Source organism: Chiloscyllium plagiosum, chromosome 37 (genome assembly GCF_004010195.1).
Source record: "Chiloscyllium plagiosum isolate BGI_BamShark_2017 chromosome 37, ASM401019v2, whole genome shotgun sequence".
Classification (NCBI taxonomy): domain Eukaryota; kingdom Metazoa; phylum Chordata; class Chondrichthyes; order Orectolobiformes; family Hemiscylliidae; genus Chiloscyllium; species Chiloscyllium plagiosum.
In genome coordinates this window covers 8908909-8930000 of record NC_057746.1, presented here as the reverse complement: position 1 = coordinate 8930000, position 21092 = coordinate 8908909, and the positions used below count along the sequence as shown (strand labels likewise).

General features: G+C 41.6%; 1 protein-coding gene across 1 annotated transcript in view; it reads right to left on the bottom strand.

Moving 5' to 3' along the window:
- LOC122541282 (protein phosphatase 1 regulatory subunit 1A-like) overlaps positions 1–21092 on the bottom strand; it is an 81324-nt gene that overhangs the window by 48060 nt on the left and 12172 nt on the right. The window contains exon 2 of the mRNA XM_043677906.1: positions 2432–2498. Coding sequence (XP_043533841.1) covers positions 2432–2498 — 67 coding nt within the window. The remainder of the gene's footprint in view (positions 1–2431; positions 2499–21092) is intronic.

Sequence of the window (21092 nt, the reverse complement as noted above, 5' to 3'; positions counted from 1 at the left end):
CCACATTCCTATTGAAAGGCTTATACCCAAAACGTTGACATTCCTGCTGTTCGGATGCTGACTGATCTGTTGTGCTTTTCCAGCATCACACTTCTCAACTTATGTTTTGCACTCGCGAATTTGATCACAGCTTGCTATGTACATTGGATTCCCATTGCTAAGCTGAATCTGATTTGAACATGACGAACAGGTTGTTTATTCAAAAGAGACAAATGTGTGAGAATAATCTTTTACTCTTGCTTTTCAAGAAGGACTGTGCAGAGTTGATATTGTCAGTTACGCCTTTGTCATTTCCTCTGCACAACTCAATGATTCACTGGTTTTATGTTTCTTTATCTGTGTTATACTAAACTCTGCCTCATTGAGCCAGTTCTCAAGAATGACAATTTAACTGTCTTTCTGCAGGTGCATGTAAAGGCAAGTCACTAGTACCAGGCGAGGACAGAATACTTACATGACATGACAAACTTCTATTGTTTGTATACTAAAGGAATATTTCCATTGTCATACTGCTGACCCTTTTTCATTTATTTCAATTGAATTAATTCAACACATCCCCTCATACATTTCAACAGGATTTGACATAATCTTGTCAGAGCAGAAGTCTGATTCCATTCCAATGTGTGAACATAGAAACCTACAGTGTGGAAACAGGCCCTTCAGCCCAACAAGTCCACACCGACCCTCCAAAGAGTAACCCACCCAGACCCACCCCCTTACTTTATTACTCTATATTTACCCCTGACTAATGCACCTAACCGACACATCCCTGAACACTATGGGCAACTTAGCATGGCCAATTCACTTAACTTGCACATCTTTGGATTGTGGGAAGAAACCTAAGCAGACACGGGGAGAATGTGCAAGCTCCACACAGACAGTCGCCCAAGGCTGGAATTGAACCTGGGTCCTGGTGCCGTGAGGCAGGACTGTGAGGCACTGAGCTGCCATGCCGCCAGAATATATAATATGATGCATGATAGCATATATGATATCAAGAGCTAGAGATCACGAGTGTAACATATATAGTAGAAACAAGGATGGCATGTTTTTCCTCAAATTTGCACAAAATAATCCAGAAATTGACAGCAACTTTTTTTAAAAAAAGAACTCCAAATAGCAATTAAATAGTACAATTCATGCAGTGAGGAGAGAAATAATATGACATCTTGCAGTCTTTGGTATGTGAATATTGTGAACATGAAAAGTGCTCCATTTGGAAATATCTACCATTAGAAACAGTGCTGTCCTTACACCAATCTCATTCTCCCCATGTCTGCGTGGGTTTCCTCCGGGTGCTCCAGTTTCCTCCCACAGTCCAAAAGATGTGCAGGTTAGGTGAATTAGCAATACTAAATTGCCACGTCAGGGGTAAATATTGGGTAGGAGAATGGGTGTGGGTGCATTACTCTTCGGAGGGTGGGTGCAGACTTGTTGAGCCGAAGGGCCTGTTTCCACACTGTAGGGAATCTAACTTATCATGGAGAGGAAAGTCATAAGGGGGAGAACGATGAGACAAAATACATTGTTACTGGCAAATAGAGTAAGCTATTTTAAGGAAATACCAGACAGAAACAGGGAAGTCATTTGACAGATCTCAATGAATCTTTTAAATTGAATACTTCTGTGGCACTGTAATGCATCTGGGGATTCTGTTAAGCTCAATAGCTGGGTCGTTGGTTTATAAAGCAATATGATACCAACAGCATGAGTTCAATTCCCATCACTGGTTTGAGGTTACCATGAAGGACTCTCCTTCTCAACCTCTTCCCTTGCCTGAGGTCTGGTGGCCCTCAGGTTAAATCACCACCAGTTGCTTCTCTCTGATGAGAGAGCAGCCCTCTGGTCTGGTAAGACTATGCTGACACAATAGCAATTCATTTAGGATGTAAAGGTGAAGGAACGTGGAAGTTTCTTACCAGAAATGAAGCGCTTCAGTTATGAAAGCTTATGAAATATAAGCTGATAAGGTGATGAAAGGCTTAAATAGAGACGTAGTGGTTCAACAGCAGATTCCATAAATTTTAAATATTTGACAGAATCACTAAAGTCGTGTTTTCTTTCAACTAAACAATCATCCAAACTTAAGAATTGATTTGCTTCCAAAGCGCAGCAGGTCAGGCAGCACCCAAGGAGCAGGAGAATCGACGTTTCGGACATAAGCCCTTCTTCTTATGCCCGGAGCATCGATTCTCCTGCTCCTTGGATGCTGCCTGACCTGCTGCGCTTTTCCAGCAATACATTTTTCAGCTCTGATCTCCAGCATCTGTAGTCCTCACTTTCTCCTTAAGAATTGATTTGTCAAAGGTGCTGCAAGTTGATTTGACAAATTATGTTAAACGTCAGGTCATATCTTATTGAGTCAGAATTCACCTAATTGAGTCAGAAAGGCACCTATCCTTGCCATTCAGCAGATGTACAGTGTGATTACCTGATATGCCAGAGAACTGCTGATGGGGAATCATCAGAATCGCCGGAGTTGGCCGTCGTCTTCGTATCTTAAAGAACAAGAAAATGACGATCAGACTTTCTCACAGTGATGATCTGTTTCAAACATCAAGAAGCAAAAATATAGAAATAAGCATGCTGACATGGGGAGAAATGCAAATAGACACTATACAAGACACTCACTTCATAACAAATCACATAAATCCTGAGGCCCATTCACCACTAACATAAGCAAACCTCCAATCAACTCCTTGGTTAATGAATCCATTATTGCACAAGCCAGTGATAGAGCTCTTTAGCTTAGCAGACCAGAGGTATGTGCCAACCTAACTTCCTGTATTTCCAGTCTTTCCTGAATTCAGAGTTTACTGTTTGTCCTTCCCTCTGAGTTTCCAATATATCCTACTTTCTGGATTTCTAATCTGTTTGATTTCCACAAGGTCCGTCATGGTAGGCTCATCCATAAGATTATGGTGCGTGGGAACCAAGGGGACCTGGCTATTTGGAGTCAGAATTGGCTTGCCTAAGGAAGGCAAGGTAGTGTGGAAGGGTGTTTTGCTGGCTGGAGGTCTGTGACTAGTGGTGTTCCGCAAAGATCTGTACTGGGACCTCTACTGTTGCAGCTTTCTAAGACTTTGGTTAGGCCACACTTAGTACTGGGTTCAATTTTGTTTGCCATATTATGGGAAGGATGTGCAGGCGTTGGAGATGGGGCAAGGAAAAGATTACCAGGATGCTGCCTGGATTTGAGGGTATGAGGTATTAGGGGAGCCGAGAAAAACTCAGGTTGTTTTCTCTGAAGTCTATAAAATTGTGAGATACACAGATAGAGTTGATTGTCAGAATCTTTTTTCCCAGAGTTGAAATGACCAATACCGCGGGTGTGCAATTGAGGTGAGAGGGAGAGAGTTCAAAGGAAATGTGAGGGGCAAGTATTTTACACAGAGAGTGGTAGGAGTCTGGCAGGGGTAGTGGTGGAGGCAGATAAGGGCTGCTTAAGGAACTTTTAGGATAAGCATATGAAAAGTAAGGAACAGAGGGATATGGACCAAGGACAGGCAGAAGGTATTAGTTAAATTTGGCATCATGTTTGGCACAATATCGTAGGCCAAAGTCCCCATTTCTGTGCTGTACTATTCCATGTTCTATGATACTTCACTTAAAGTGAGGGAAATGGGGGAGAAAGGAGGAAAGAGAAAGTATTACATTTATTTTTATGATTGATTAAAGAGCAGCTGAACGTTTATGATGTATATTTACCCTTGGCAACCCTTTCTTTTATGAGCAAAGTCAAGAAGTATTATGTTTTTACAAGAGGAACTTAATCTGAACGCTAAACTGGAATGTTGTATAAAATTTGTGATTTTATGCTGAGGTTTTATATCGAACCAGTTAACATAAGTTGTGAATTTGGTCATGACTGAAAAAAAAAATCCTGACATAAAATTAATCAATGATCATTTCAGGTCAAAAAAGTAATTAATTAGAACTTACAACAGAGCAGATCAAATCTCCCTTTGCACTCATGAGTTCCACCAGGAAAAGCTGTTTTACAAAATGAAGCTTATTTTACACTGTCTTCCAAAACACAATCAGGAGAGGTGCAGCACATGGTGCTATAAAGAGTTCATTTTGCTGCACAGACTCAATCAGGTACCCCCAACTGAGATACAACACCGAGGATGTACCAGAGTAGATCTCCTTCAGTTGTGACAACATCAAGTATTTCAAGGAAAGGCATATCATGGGGTTCAATTCAGAACCAACTGCTTCAGCTCTGCCAACACTGGCAGACCACAAATGAGAAGCACGTGCTGTAAAGTAATCTTCAGATGTGAGATCTACAAGGAGCAGAGGGAAAAAAGAAATGGGTGACCACCAGATACTCCAGAAAGAACAGGCAGGTAGTGCAGGATACCCCTCGGGGTCTCACTCACTAACCGATATTCCATTTTGGAAGCTGATGAGGGTGCTAGTACTTTGGAGGAATGCAGTCAGAGTCAAGCTTCAGGCACTGCAGAGAGGGTTCCGAGACTGACACTGATTATGGGAGCACTGTTTTGTCCTTAAAGAAGGTGATTAAGTTATGTCTGTACTTATTGGAATTCAGATGAATGAGAATCAGCCATTATTGAATCCTGCAAGATTCCTACTAGACTTACAAGGGTAGATGCAAAAAGGTTATTTCCCCTTGGACCAGACAACATAACTTCTGTTTAAGGCGCAATATATTTGAGACAAAAATGAAGAAAAAACCTTCTCCTTGAGGCAAATAAATCTATGGAATTCTTTCCCACAGAGGCTTGTCCAGACTGGGCTATTGAGTATATTCAAGGCCTAGATGGCTAGATTTTGAATCAGCAAGGGAATCAATAGTCTCGGCAAAATGCAGGTAAGTACAGTTGAGTATTATCTGACCAGTGATTATGTCATTGAATGGTGAAGGAGACTCGATGGGGTAAATAGTTGGCTTCTGCTTTGACATTTTATGTTCTTTTGGCTACACCTTCACTGGCCATAAAGCAGAAACCTTCTGTGCATCAGCTGTCAAATTTGCAAGGGCAATATCCAGATTTCCTTTGGCTGGTTCATTAATCATAGTATCTGAGAAAATAGTATCAAAAATGCCTCCACTTCCTTTTCCTCAAACGGTGTAGGGTCTGTACAAATCGGAACATTTCCTTACTGGACTACAGATTATGACTTGGATTCCCGCAATCACAGCATGTACCAGTATCTGTCACAATTTGTTCACTGCCCAGGAGCTTGTCAGAAATGTATCACTAGACTGATGACTTCTGACATCCATAACTGGTCATAATTACTCAAACCAATCAGCAATCTGTTGCTATACAAATGTGATACTGCCTTCACTCTTATCACAACTATCCCTACAGTGCTTACTGTGTAAATACAAGATATGATGAGTTCCAAAACTTGTTCCTCAAAGCTCAGTAATTCACCTAGCCTTTTACAAAATAACAATGCAGCGGAATGTGAAGAGTAGTACTCACATCACATTTCGCATACCAACTTTTCTTTTGGCAGGTGCATGACTGGGTAAGCTACAGAGCAACTTCTTGTGCGTCTCAACCTAAAAAGACAGGCACAGCATGTCCATTGACTGTATCCTCATAGGTTTCCCATTTTACATTAAGTTAGATACTTAATGAAAACCACTCAACACAATGTCTATTGTATATTAGAAACGTGGTCCAACAAAGTTGAGTTACAGAGAGATGTTGGCTCTAAACAGTTCTCGGCAAGCAGTCACAAGACAATCAGAGCATGTTGATAGTTAGAAAGGTTCTCTACATACTGTAACAATGAAACAATCACAATTAAGCATCGCAGGTGTTTCATGCAGCGTAAAGCTTGCTCAACACTTCTTCAATGTATGAGCAGAGAAAGCAGCAGGAAAGCTGGAGGGTAAACTTTGCACATTTTGATGAACCAGCCACAAGGTAGGTACAACAACTTAGAATTCAGAGTAAGACTTCTTTGGGTTCAACAGTCTACTTATCATAACCACCCATAAAAGGTCATTAATAAAGACTAAATTTACGCAGGCCACTTCCTCAGCAAAGAGTAGTTTGACGTGTTCACGTTTAATCAGTAAGAGAATTAAAATCTCCCTTTAAGCTAATCACATCTGACACTTCCAGAACAGGTCTATCAGTAGTTATAGACAGAGTGCATCTACCTCTGTACTGTCTTTATTAGACCCTATCACAGCAAGTAAACACTGAATAAAATACAAAGACACACAGTACTGACTGAAAACACTCAAGATAACTAACAGACCAGACTGGAAATGTCAATGGTCTGAACAGGGCAATGATTATTTCAATAATATCAGATATGATATGGCTAAAGTGGACTGGGAACAGGTATTGTCAGATAGACCTTTCTCAGAGCTGACGGATGTATTCAAGAAGGAAATGCTTAAACTACAGAGATAACATGTTGCAATAAAGAAAAGTGTTGAGTTTATCAAATCCTGCGAGCACAAGACAACAAGGGGTATAGCATTTGGTTCAGAGAAATGGAATGCTTATGGTAGATATCAAAACAGAAGAAAACTTAGAAAAGTGCAAAATGTGTAAAATGGAATTAAAATGGAGCTTAGGAGAGCTTAATGGTAACGAAAGAATTTTGACAGGTAAATTGAAGGAAAATCTTAAATTGTTTTATTAATACATTAAGGATAAAAGGATAATGAGGGGAAAAAGTAGTGCCCATTGTGAATTATACTGATTACTTGTGATTGGAGCCAGATGATGTACACAGGGTTCCATATTTTATTGTGTTCACTAAGAATGCAATGATGCAGATGAGTGGGTAGGAAAGTGGCAGATTGAGTTCAACTTGGATTAGTGTGACACAATGTGTTTTGGAGGTGTGGTCAAACAGTGAAAGGAAATACACCATAAATGGGTATATATTGAGAGCATAGATGAAGGGAGAGATCTTGCCTTGCAAGTGTGCAGGTCCCTGAAGATAGTACAGGCAGATCAGGTTGTAAAGAAGGCATGTGGAATACTCTCCTTCATGGTTCGAGGTTTAGAATACAGAAGTAGGAATTTTCTTTTTCCTTTATTCATTCAAGGGATGAGGGTGTGACTGGCTAGGCAGCATTTATCATAGAATCCCTACAGTGTGGAAATAGGCCTATTGACCAAAGACCCTTCAAAGTGTAACCCACCCAGACCCAATCCCCTACCCTATATTTACCCTTGACCAATGCACCTAACCAACATGTTCCCTGAACACTATGGGTAATTTAGCATGGCCAATTCACCCTAACCTGCACATTGTTGGATTATGGGAAGAAACCGGAGTACCCAGAGAAACTCCACACAAACAGTCACGCAAAGTTGTAATTGAACTTGGGTCCCCAGTGTTGTGAGAAAGCAGTGTTAACCATTGAGTCACTGTGATGCCCCTTAGGTTCCTTTTAAATCTTTTCCCTCTCACCTTAAATCTATGCCCTCTAGTTCTGGACTCCCCCACCCCAGGGAAAAGACCTTGTCTATTTACTCTATCCATGCCGCTCATGATTTTATAAGCCTTTATAAGGTCAGCCCTCAGCCTCTGATGCTCGGGGGAAAACAGCTCCAACCCTCCCCATAGCTCAAATCCTCCAACCCTAGCAACACCCTTGTAAATCTTTTCTGAATTCTTTCAAGTTTCACAACATCCTGTCAATAGCAGGGAGACCGTAACTGCACACAGTAATGCAAAAGTAGACTAACCAATACCCTATACAGCTCCAACATGGCCTCCCAGCTCCTATACTCAGTGCACTGACTAATAAAGTACCGAAGTCTTCACTACCCTGTCTACCTGCGACTCCACTTTCAAAAAAGTATGAACCTGCACTCCAAGATCTCTTTGTTCAGCAACACTGCCCAGGATCTTCACTTGACGTGAAATATTCTTTCTCTCCAGAGATGCTGCCGGACCTGCTGAGTTTCTCCAGCAATTTCTGTTTTCGTTTCAGATTTCCAGCATCAATAGTTGTTTGTTTTACTTTGTTGAAGGAGACTTTGAATTAATCATGCTTACTAGTTTGTATTCAAGTTTGGAAACTTTCAAGTGTGATACTTCCTCAGTATGGGAGCCAACCAAAGGCAAGCCCATGGCAGCATGATCTACCTATCTATGGGGGTTGGGGGGTTTGGGGTGTGGGGGGAAAATGGAAGGCACATAGAAAAAGGGGGTTTCATAGTCTGGTCAACAGACAGGCATTTCGGTAGCTTGAAATGTTACCAGAATGATGCATTGTTCCATGCTACCTACGTCAAGGATGTCATGGAGCAGATGAGGACATCTTTTGCGGTATCATGATGAACTAGAATTCATTATCATCTTCAGCACCGATGAGATATGGAGGAAGCGGGTGTTGTGCTGAGGCAGATTTCATTGAATTCAGAAGTAAATTAGAAAGCAGGATTTCAGGAGAAGTAATGCCAGGATTACTAGTAATACTGGAGAGCATACGAACAGGAAGACTGATCGATTGAATAAGTCGCTAGAGAAATGGAATGGAAAGGCAAGCAAACCTTTTCTGAGTACTTGGGATTGAATCTGTTCCAGGCAGAATTTGCAGAATCTTGACAGCTTATCTGGACTGGGACTGATTGAACCGCAGGGTGATGTACTGGTGATTTTCGAATGGAATTAAATGAGCTTATCAAGGGCATGGTGCGCTGAGGGTAACTCACACTAAGGAATTAAAGTTGAGAACACAAAATCAAAAGGAGGTCTCGAAAACTACTTAAACAAAATCTTAAATGAAGTGCGCTTCATGTGCAGGCTAATGACAATAAGGTAAATTTAAGGGTACTCTACAAAATTCACACATTCACCTAGATCATCACAATGCACAAAACGAGAGACATGAGATTGCATTGCATAATCATGGCTACAAGGTCTTCAAAGACTAGGAACACCATATTCAAGAATATTTCATCCTTGGAAAGAATGACAAGAAAGAAGAGAATGGAGCTATGCAGATAATGAGTTGGTTGATCAGAATATTAGTATGGGAGGATCTCAGATTAGTGAAACAACTTATGGAATCTATTTGGGTGAAGCTATGAAACAGCAAATGGCTACAGACATTGTGTGGAATTATTTATAGGTACTAAGGAGTGGTGGTACTGTGGATCATGGGAGATATAAAACAATTTAACATGCACAATGCAGTTATCATGAATGACTGTGTTCTGCATATATTCTGGATGAAACAATTGTTGTGAAACTTGAAAGAGTTCAGAAAGAGTTACAAGGATGTTGCCAGGTTTAGAGGATTTGAACTATAAGGAGAGGCTGAATGGGCTGGAGCTGTTTTCCCTGGAACATCGGAGGCCGAGGGGTGACCTTATAGAGGTTTATAAAACATGAGGGGCATTAATAGGATAAACAGACATACTTTCCCTGGGATGGGGGAGTCCAGAACTTTAGGTTCAGGGTGAGAGGGGAAAGATATAAAGGGACCTAAGGGGCAACCTTTTCACGCAAGGGTGGTACGTGTATGAAATGAGCTGCCAGAGGAGTGGTGGAGGCTAGTACAATTACAGCATTTAAATGGGATCTGGATGGGTATATGAATAGGAAGAGTTTAGAGGGATATGGGCCAAGTGCTGACAAATGGGACTAGATTAGGTTAGAATATCTGGGCAGCATGGACAAGTTGGGCTGAAGGGTCTATATCTGTACTGTACATTTCTATGACTCTGGCCATAATTGAGCTGTGGAGAATGGGTTTCTTGACCATGTTAGATATAGTTTGCTCGAGCAGATGTTACTATGCAAGCAAAAGACATGTTATTGTAGGTTCAGTGTTATGTAATGGAAAATGGCAAATTAATATGATTGTTGTAAAAGCACCTTTATAGATATGTTACCAAATAAGTTAGAATTTTTCATCCTGAGATGCTCAATCTGCAGCAAGACCATTATTTTTGCGTAACTGAACTGATAAAAGTATAAGACACAAATTGGCTGAGAGAAATGGGGAATCAACTCACTGGGCATCTTTGCATTTCAGGTGGCACGTTGGCTCAGTGGTTAGCACTGCTGCCTCACAGCGTCAGAGACCTGCGGTCAATTCCCGCCTCGGGCAACTGTCTGTGTGGCGTTTGCACGTTCTCCACATGTTTGCTTGGGTGTGCTCCGGTTTCCTCCCACAGTCCAAAAATGTGCAGGTTAGGTGAATTGGCCATGCTAAATTGTCCGTAGTATTAGAAGGGGTAAATGTAGGGGAATGGGTCTGGGTGGATTGCTCTTTGGAGGGTTGGTGTGGACTTGTTGGGCCGAAGGGCCTGTTTCCACATTTTAAATAATCTAATCTAAACAAGTTAGAAGATATGATATACATAGAGAATTGATAGTCTTTAAAGATCTATGAAATGACTTACAACAATTTTACATGCCTTCAAGTAGCAAAAGATCTACATTTGCACTGATCTTGTCAAACAATGGATGTTCAGGATTTTATTAGATTAAATGACCAGAAATAAAATTAAACTGCAAATCTGAGAACCAGAGGCTTTTTAGAATACAGAGAATGAGGGCCCAGAAAATGACAGGGAAATGAGAGTGTAATATGAATATAATCTTGCAATAAAAAACACAAGAAAGAAAATGAAAGCTTCTCTTGATATGCAAAAAGAAAATGCTAGCACCTCATTTCTAATCTCGAGGATTTTAATGTTTTGCATAGTAAAGAAGGTCATCTCAGAGTAGAATGGGACCTTGATCTGATGGGCTGAGGAGTGGGAGAATGCGTTCAGATAAAATGACATGTTGCATTTTGGAAATGTAAATCAGTGCAAGACTTAATGGTAAGTTCCTGGGGAGTGTTGCTGAATAAAGAAACCTTGGAGTGCAGGTTCATAGTTCCTTGAAAGTAGAGTTGCAGGTAGATAGGATAGTGAAGAAGGCAATGCTTGAAGGTATACTTGCCAGTGCAATGAGTGTAGGAGTTGGGAGATCATGTTACAGATGTACAGGGCATTGGTTAGGCCACTTTTGGAATACTGCACCCAATTATGGTTTCCCTGCTTTGGGAAGACTTCTGTGAAACTTGAAAGAGTTCAGAAAATAATTTACAAGAATATTGCCAGGGTTTGAGATATACAGAGAGGCTGAATTGGCTGGGGCTGTTTTCCCGACTCAGGCGACTGACTGTGTGGAGTTTGCACATTCTCCCCGTGTCTGCGTGGGTTTCCTCCGGGTGCTCCGGTTTCCTCCCACAGTCCAAAGATGTGCAGGTCAGGTGAATTGGCCATGCTAAATTGCCCGTAGTGTTAGGTAAAGGGGTAAATGTAGGGGTATGGGTGGGTTGCGCTTCGGCGGGTCGGTGTGGACTTGTTGGGCCGAAGGGCCTGTTTCCACACTGTAAGTAATCTAATCTAATCTGTGGCTGAGGGGTGACCTTGTAAAGGTTTATCAAATCATGAGGTGCGAGAGGTGAGGGGTGAAGAGCCAAGGTCTTTTCCCCAGGGTAGGGGAGTCGAATACTAGAGTGCAAAAGTTTAAAGTGAGAAGGAAAGAATTTAAAAGGGACCTAAGGGGCAACTTTCTCATGCAGAGCGTGGAGATGTATGGAATAGGCTGCCAGAGGAAGTGATGGAAGCTGGCACAATTACACAGTTTAAAAGGCACCTGGATGTGTACATGAATAGGAAGGTTTAAGAGGGCTATGGGCCAAATGCTGGCAAATGGGACTAAGTTTATTTAGGATACCTGATCAGCATTTGACAGAAGGCTGTGTTTCCATGCTCTACAGCTCTGTGGCTCTATGACTTTATTTCTAACCAGAATCCTGAAAGGGACTCTATCAGAATCTTTCTGATAAATCTAAGTGCCCCATATTCATCGGCTCTAATTTAATAATTCTACCAGTGACATTTTCAAGAAAACACCAACAAGTTTGTCAAACATGATTTGCCCTTTGCACATCCATTTGGAAGTGGGATGAAATGTGGTATTTCCAAATGTGTGGATGATATACATTTAAGTGGGAATGTGTATTAAAAGAAACATGTGAAGCGGCTGTAGCAAGCTTTGGATAAGCTTAGCAAATCGACAAGGAAATCTCAGATGGAATATAATGTGGAAAATGTGAAGTCATCCATTTTGGTAGGAGGAACAGAGGTGCAGATTATTTGTCCAATGATAAGAGGATGGAAATTGTAGACATACAGAAGGAGTGAGGGTGTACTTGCCAATAAGCCAATCAAGGCTCACATCCAACCTGTTGGAATGACTGATGGAAGTTTAGTCTTGATTTCAGGACAATTTGAGAACAGGAGTAATGAAGACTTGTTTCAAATGTATAGTTGCTTATTGAGGTCTCACCTGGAATGCTGTTTTCAATAATAATTTCCATATAGGGAGTGAAAAGATAGTTCGTCGTCATTTTTCCCAAGATGGCAGAACTGACCCATGAAGAAAGATTAGATTGGATTCCCTACAGATTAGATTCCCTACAGTGTGGAAACAGGCCCTTCGGCCCAACAAGTCCACACCGACCCTCCGAAGACCAACCCACCCAGACCCATTCCCCTACACCTAACACTCCTGGCAATTTAACATGGTCAATTCACCTAAACTGCGCATCTTTGGAGTCTGGGAGGAAACCGGAGCACCTGGAGGAAACCCACGCAGACACAGGGAGAATGTGCAAACTCCACACAGACAGATGCCCGAGGCGGGAATTGAACCCGGGTCCCTGGCACTGTGAGGCAGCATTCTCATAGTATCAGTATTCTCGAAAGTGTGAAAAACTGAGCAGTGATTTCATTTCAATAAAATGCCTGAGGATGGAGATGCAGATCTGACGCTGTCCCCCTGTTGCAAAGTCTACAACACACAATTTAAATATAAGAAAAGTCCACCAAGGACAGTGAAGCTGATTTCTTTTTTTAATTCAGAAGGTTGTCAACCTTTGGCATTTTCTACCACAAAGGGTTGTGAAAGCCTAATTGTTGAACCTGTTTAAGCACACATTGACAGATTTCTCATTACCGATGGTGTAAACATTATTGGGGTGATCTGTCATGATTGTATTGAATGACACTGCAGGGTCGACAGGCTCAATCCTTTCCAACTTGCAGAGTAGTTATTGCATGGGGCTGAATAAGGAAAAAAAGAGGACAAAACTGAATGGAACAAATACTGCAACATCAGTCTCCTCACAATCATGAAGTCATGGAAGAAATCTTTTACAGTTCAGTGAAGCAGCTCGTATTCAAAATTAGCCACCACATTTATTTGTCTCAATTTGATTTGCGCCAGAGCCATGCAGTTATTGACCCCAGTGAAGCCTTGCTCCAAACATGTATAAGAGAACTGCACTGGTAACTGGACAACGTTTGACAGTGCGTTTCAGGAAGGACGTTGAGAAAAAAACTTGAGTCACAAAATTCGGCGGGAAGCTCACTGCTGTTTGGCATATCAGGCAAAACAAAGAAAGATTCTTATGGGTTAAGTACAAATAGTCTTCACCACACAACACTTTATAGGGTAGGCTCAAACATCTCCAAATGCACTCCTCCTCCATCATAGTGCGAGAAATGGCATGTTTGCTGAGGATTGCATGATACACTAATCGCCCAATATTAACAAATATCCATGTTCAAACTCAGCAAGTCCTGGACAACACTTAAGTTTCAACCAAAAAGGTGAAAGGAATATTCAGGTCAGCCAAGTTCTATGCAATGAGGTGGTGCAAGCCATCTTCCCTTGACATCCACTTGCATTTCTATTACTGAACCACACACTACCATTACCCTGGGAGCTATACATGAAAGGGGTATGCACTGGAACAACCATATGGATTATCTGACTACAAAAAACTCATTCAAGGTAGAAAATCAATTGTGAGCTACTTTCCTCCAGATGCCTGAAAAGTAGAGTCCAATTTGGGATATGGTCCGTCCTTTTTTTTACAAAACAATGGACCTAAACTAAGAAGACTTGTGAAGTGTGAAACGTGGAACTCCAAACGAAATCGGTGACTTGTTGGAGTGAGTGGGTAGATGACAGATTAGGTTCATTGCAAAGTGATGCCCTTCTGACAGAAGAACACTGAAAGACAATGTAAAGCTGGGGATACAATTCTAAAGGTGGTTCAGGAACAGAGGGACCTGAGTGTACATGTGCAAAGATCATTAAAGGTGGCAGGACAGATGGAGAGAGCAGTAAATAAAGCCAAGTGTTGTCAGCTATATTAATGGGACATAGAATATAAGAACAAGGAGAAGGTGTTCAACTTGTAGATGGTACTTGCTGCACCCCAGTCATAGAATCCCTACAGTGTGGAAGCAGGGCCCTGTTGTATCCACCACATTCCAGGAAAAATGTGGATGCATCAGACAGATTGTAGGAGCAATTCACAGGATTTAGATGTAGATTTTGGATTAGATTTTAGATTTTATTGCCAGTGTACTCCTATACATAACTTCAGGATTCTAATGAAAAGTGTATAGTATTGCCACACATGGCACTTACCTAGGTACAAAAAAGGCTAGGTAAATGAGAGAAATGAGAGTTAAAAAGTTAAGCATTACTTTGGAAAATAGGAGAAAAGTAAAGAAATGGATAAAAGTTTACATTAAAGTCTTTTGTAGTTTAAAGTCAGAAAATAAAGGAATAAATTAATAGCTCAATAGGGGGTGGAACGGTGGCTCAGTGGTTAGCATTGCTGCCTCACAGCGCCAGAGACCCGGGTTCAATTTCCACCTCGAGCAACTGTCTGTGTGGAATTTGCACATTCTCCTCGTGTCTGCATGGGTTTCCTCCCACAGTCACAAAGATGTGCAGGTTAGGTGAATTGGCCATACTAAATTGCCCGTAGTTTAGGTGGATTAGTCAGGGGTGAATTTAGTGGAATGGGTCTGGGTGGGTTGCTCTTCAGAGGGTCGGTGTGGACTTGTTCGGCCACGAGGGAATCTAATCTAATGTTCTTTGCTGAGTCCTCTGCTTATCTTGTTCTGCTTCTATTCTTGACACCTGTAGGTATGATAAACCTGTAGGTATAAGATATAGAAAGGAGAGTGCAGAAGTTTTGAGTTATGTTCAATCATAAGAGCACAAGATTTAGGAGAAGAATTAGGCCATTTAAGACATTGAGACTGCTTCACCATTCGATCATGGCAGATAAGTTTCTCAATCCCACTATCCTATCTTCTCCTGGTAACAATTGAAGTGTGTGTGTGTCCCACAACCCAAAGGTGGGCAGGTTAGGTGCATTAGCCATGCTAAATTGCTCATACTCTTATCTGGGTGGGTTACTCTTCAGAGGGTCAGTGTGGGCTTGTTGGACCGAAGGGCCTGTTTCCCCACTGTAGGAAATCTAAACCTTGAGAGAACTTTGAACTAGGACACTAAGTCCCTTTGTCATTTCTGAAGCCTTTCCCCAATTAGAAAGTAGTCTGAGCCTCTATTCCTCTGACAAAACGCAAAACCTCACATTTGCCACTTCTTTTCTCACTCTCCTAGCCAATCCAAGAGCTTCTGTAGCCTCCCCACTTTTTCAACACTACTTGTCCCTCTGACTATCTTTGTGTCATCTGAAAACTTAGCAACAAGGCCCTCAGTTCCTTAGTCAAGAGCAGTGGAACATCTAGGTAACAAGGACACCTATGTCAGACTCCTACTTATTGACCCTAGGTCTGCCTTCAACACTACAATCACCTCTAATCTCAAAACTCCAAGACCTAGGTCTTGGCTCTGACTTCTGCAACTGGATCCTCAGCTTCGTGACCAATAGACCACAATCAGTGAAGATAGACATCAGCACCTCCTCCACAATAATCTTCAACAGTGGAGATCCCCCAAGGATGAGTTTGCAGCTCCCTACTGTACGCTCTGTACACCCATGTCTATGTAGCTAAATTCCAACCAAACATCATCTCCAAGTTTGCTGATGACATCACCGTGGCAGGACTGATATCAACCAACAATGAGTGAGAATACTGGAAGGAAGTAGAGAGCTTGGTGTTATGGTCATTTATAACAACCTCTCTCTCAACGTCAGCAAAAGAAAAGAATGACCATTGACTTCAGGAAGAAAGGAGAAGGACACACCCACATCACATGAACGGAGCTGAGGTGGAGAGGATCGAGAGAATCAAGTTCCTATGGATGACGATAACTGACTATCTGTCCTGGACTTCCCATGTGGGTGCGATGGTCAAGAAGATACAACAGTGACTGTTATACCTCAGGCAACTTGGGAAATTTGGCATGTCCATAAGGACCCTTACCAACGTTTTCAGATGCACCAGAGAAAGGCCTATCACCCTCACCTTAACTTCCTTCCACCTATCGCATTCCCAATGCCCCTCCCGCAAGTCCCTCCTCCCTACCTTTTATCTTAGCCTTCTTGGCACACCCTCCTCATTCCTGAAGGGCTTATGCCCGAAACATCGATTCTCCTGCTCCTTGGATGCTGCCTGACCTGCTGCGCTTTCCAGCAACACATTTTTCAGCTCTGATCTCCAGCATCTGCAGTCCTCACTTTCTCCTTGCTAATGTTGACCCTGCTTTGCATACCTCCTATGTAGTTGTAACCTGTGTGCATTGCTCTGTCAAGCACTCTGTGATTTCTACGTCTTTGTTTGCTATGATCTGCCTGTACAGCTCACAAAAATTTGCTTTTCACTCTACTTAAGTATATGTTATAGAGTCATAGAGATGTGCAGCATGAAAATAGACCCTTTGGTCCAACTTGTCCATAACAACCAGATATCCTAAATTATTCCACGTGCCAGTATCTGGCCCATATCCCTTTAAACCCTTTCTAATCATATACGCATCCAGATGCCTTTTAAATGCTGTAGTTGTACCAGTCTCCACCACTTCCTCTGGCAGCTCATTCCATACATGCACCACCCTCTCTATGAAAACGTTGCCCCTTCAGTCCCTTTTAAAACTTGCTCCTCTCACTGTAAATCTATGCCCTCTAATTTTGGAATTTCCTATCCCAGGGACAAGACCTTAGCTGTTCACCCTGTCCATGTCGCTCATGATTTTATAAACCTCTATAAGGTCACTCCCCAGCCTCCGATGCTCCAGTGAAAATAGCTCCAGCCAATTCAGCCTCTCTGTTGCTCTGGCAACACCCTTGTAAATCTTTTCTGGACCCCTTCAAGTTTCACAACATCATTCTGACAGCAGGGAGACCAGAAACGAATGCAGTATTCAACAAGTCACTGTTTGCTCAAAGCAGAATTTCAAAATTGTGCATTTTTTAAAAAAAAGAAGCTTTAAGTCAGAGGCTGAAGTTGAGGTTCATCTAAGTGATGAGCTATGTCAATAATGGCAATTATCAGGCAGGATTGAATCAGAGCTGTGCAAGAAAAGGCCAATTATCAATCCTGCTGATGCTGACACTTTGTGCAGGAATTAAGTGAGTAGTAGGGATTTCCCTGATTTTGCCAAAAGGCCTTGCAGATTTTTTTTTGCTTGTGCATTTATCAAATTCCTTTTTGATAGTGGCCATCGCATTTGTTCTAACTACCCTTGATGGTAGCACATTCAGATAACCCATTATATGAGTAAAAGATCTCATGTTTTTCCTAATGACCTTAAATCTGTGTTTGCAGCATGGTGGCTCAGTGGTTAGCACTACTACCTGACAGCACCAGGGGCCTGGGTTCAATTCCAGTTTCAGGTGACTCTCTGTGTGGGGGGTGCTCTGGTTTCCTCCCACAGTCCATAGATGTGCAGGTTCGGTGAGTTGGCTAGGCTAAATTGCTCGTATTGTTCAGGGGTGTGTAGATTAGGTGCATTCGTTTGGGGGTAAAAGTAGAGTAGTCGGGGAATAGGCTGGATGTGTTATTGTTAGGAGGATCGGTGTGGACTTGTTGGGCCAAATGGCCTGTTTTCACACTGTAGAGAGTCTATGAAATTTGCTGACCATTAAAAACACATCTTCCCCTCATGCTTTACTTTTAATAAAATCAAACAATAATTAACAGCTCTGCTCAGCCTTATTGTAACCTTCTCCTGACTATACACCTCGTAAATAGTGAATGGACAGCATTTGCTAAATTTCCAAAATCCTGGTTGTTCTAAGAATAACAGGGACAACTGATATATTGGTTTGAATTGTAGTGCCTTTGGCAATTATTGTAGTAATATGCAGGGGCCTTTTTTTTCAGACAGAAAAAAAAATAGACACATTTCTCATTTCACAGTTGCTGCCAGACCTGCCAATTTTTTTCAGCACAGTATGTTTACATTTCAAACTTCTGGCATCTACAATATTTTGCTTTTATAATTTTGTGTACACATGAAACCTGTTTCAGTTTTACAAAGCGGTAGATACCAATTCTTTGATGAATTGCTCAGGGCAATGCTTTGACCAGAGTTAGCTTGCCTTGTTTAGTTTTAAATAGAGCTTGGCAGTCAACTGGAACTCCCTAGCTATGGGCATTATGGTCTTACCGAAACCAAATGGACTGCAGCGGTTCAACGGCAGCAGTTTACAAACATCTTCTCAATAGCATCTCGGTATGGGCAATAAATATCGGCCTGGCCAGTGACACTCAGATCCCATGAATGAATTTTAGAAAGTCATTTGACTGGTGAATTCGCCATGGTTACACCTCAACAATCAAAGTACCCATTTACCATCCAAACCGGAATTGTCTACTCAGACTCTATAAAGTGTTGTCCCCCTCCTTTACGTTAGTATTCTTAACAAAACTCCTGATGACTGCAAGACATAAAGCTTTGAGAAAATGTGTCAAATTTAAAATAAAATGTGTTTCTGTTGTTTTTCTTCAAGTGTTCGGTCAGTTTCAATTGATCATCACCCTATTACAGTCAGTTCTGGTATAACGCGACTGCTCCATTCTCATGTAATCTCATAATAAATCAAAGCCAGGTTATTAATGTATAATGTGAATAGTTGTAGCCTCAATGCTGAACCTAATTACCAGTTACCATCCTTGAAAAAACACCTTTATCCTCACTCTCTGCCTTCTGCCAGTTGGTACGGTGGCTCAGTGGTTAGCACTGCTACCTCAGTGCCAGTTGTCTGGGTTTGATTCCTGCCTCAGGTGACTGTCTGTGTGGAGTTTGCATGTTCTCCCCATGTCTGCATGGGTTTCCTCCCATAATCCAAAGATGTTCAGGTGAATTGGCCATGTTAAATTGCCCATAGTATTAGGTGCATTAGTCAGGGGTAAATGTAGGGGAATGAGTCTGGGTAGGTTACTCTTCAGAGGGTTGGTGTGGATTTGTTGGGCCAAAGTTTCCATACTGTGGGTAATCTAATCAGCCAATCCTCCAATGATGTCAGTACCTTGTCCCTAAAACCATGGGCTTTTATCTTACCTAGCAGCATCTTGTTAAAGATCTTTTGGAAATCCAAACAGACCATGTTCACTAGCTTTCATTTGCTTAACATTGCTCATTACCTTCTCACAGAATTCTAACTGATTTTTCGACCCTGACCTCCCCTTGACGAAGCTGTGCAAACTCAGCCATTATTTACCAAGCACTTCTAAGTACTCTGCAATTTCATTTTATAATAATGGATTATAAAATTTTACCAGCAACCAAGGTCAGGTTATGTGGTCTATAATATCCCTCCTTGCCCTTAAGCAGGAGTGTTACGTTAGCTGTTCTGAGACCTCTAGGACTGTCCATGATTCTGTTGATTCCTGAAAGACAGCCAACAATGCCTCCACAATCTCCTCCGCTGTCTTCTTCAGACCCTGGGGCGGAGCCATCTTCTAGATCATTTATCCACCCTCAGGTCTTTCAGCTTCCCCAGCCCCTTCTCCTTCGTGATGGTTCCTACACTCACCTCTGCCCACCTCACTGTGTTGACGTTCTGGTATAATACTGGTGTTTTCTGCTGTGAAAACTGATGCAAAGTTCCTAATCAAGTCCTCCACCCTTTCTTTATTCCCTATTGCTGCATATCCAACATCGTTTTCCTGCTGTCCAATGTCTACTTTTGACGCTTCTAACCTTTTAAATAGCCAAAAAGCTCTCACAATCTTATTTTAAATTACTAGCTATCTGACCTCAAAATGGTGGCGGCAGATTGAATTGAAGTTGTTTGGAGTTAATTTGAGATGTGCAGAGGTGAAGGTAGAATGCAAGATTCAGGCACAATTGCTCAAATGTTCTATAATTATAATATGCAATACCCTTCTATTGTCACTTTATGATTCTGTAATTCTGACACCCAGAAATGGTGTTAAGATTGGAATTTAACTGAGACTTTTGCAAATAGAATAAAATGTGTCACATATCATTGAACAGGAGAGGGCCAACTTTAAAGTTCAGAGCATTAGTAAATACAGAGATCAGTTTCATTGATCAGAGTGTGCTAAAATATAAACTGCAGTATTAATATATGGAATAATTCAAGAAGGGACTGTGATGCATATTGATATCTAATCCAGGGGCTATAATTAACAAGGACTTAACAAATGATAACACAGCAAGCTTTTCTCTTCCGCCACATTGGATTATATATTGGATTTAGGTATGAATGCCCAAAATGCTTCTTTCTGTGTTGTAAGTACATAACACTTATGTATTTGATTCTATTCAATGGATCAATTGCTCGTCTAGAGAGCAATACCTGGATGGTTAGTACAGAATAGGGTCTATTTGAAGGTTTTGTTGGTTCTTTTTAAACGTGGAATGCTTGGCTTCTGCAAATAATTGCAAATGCGAGGTCTTGCACTTTGGGAAAAAGAATACAGACATGGACTATTTTCTAAACAGTGAGAAAATTCATAAAGCTGAAGTACAAAGGGATCTGGGAGTGCAAGTCCAGGATTCTCTAAAGGTTGACTTGCAGGTTGAGTCTGTGGTTAAGAAAGCAATTGTAATGTTGTCATTTGTCTCAAGAGACAATGAACGGCTGAGGATCCTGATATTGTATTCATTAGCGTTTAGAAGGTTGAGGGGAGATCTAATAGAAACTTACAAGATAATGCACAGCTTAGAAAAGGTGGATGCTGGGAATTTGTTTCCGCCAGGCGGGGATACTAGGACTCGTGGGCACAGCCTTAGAATTAGAGGGGGTCAATTTAGAACAGAACTGAGGAGATATTTCTTCAGCCAGAGAGTGGTGGGCCTGTGGAATTCATTGCCAC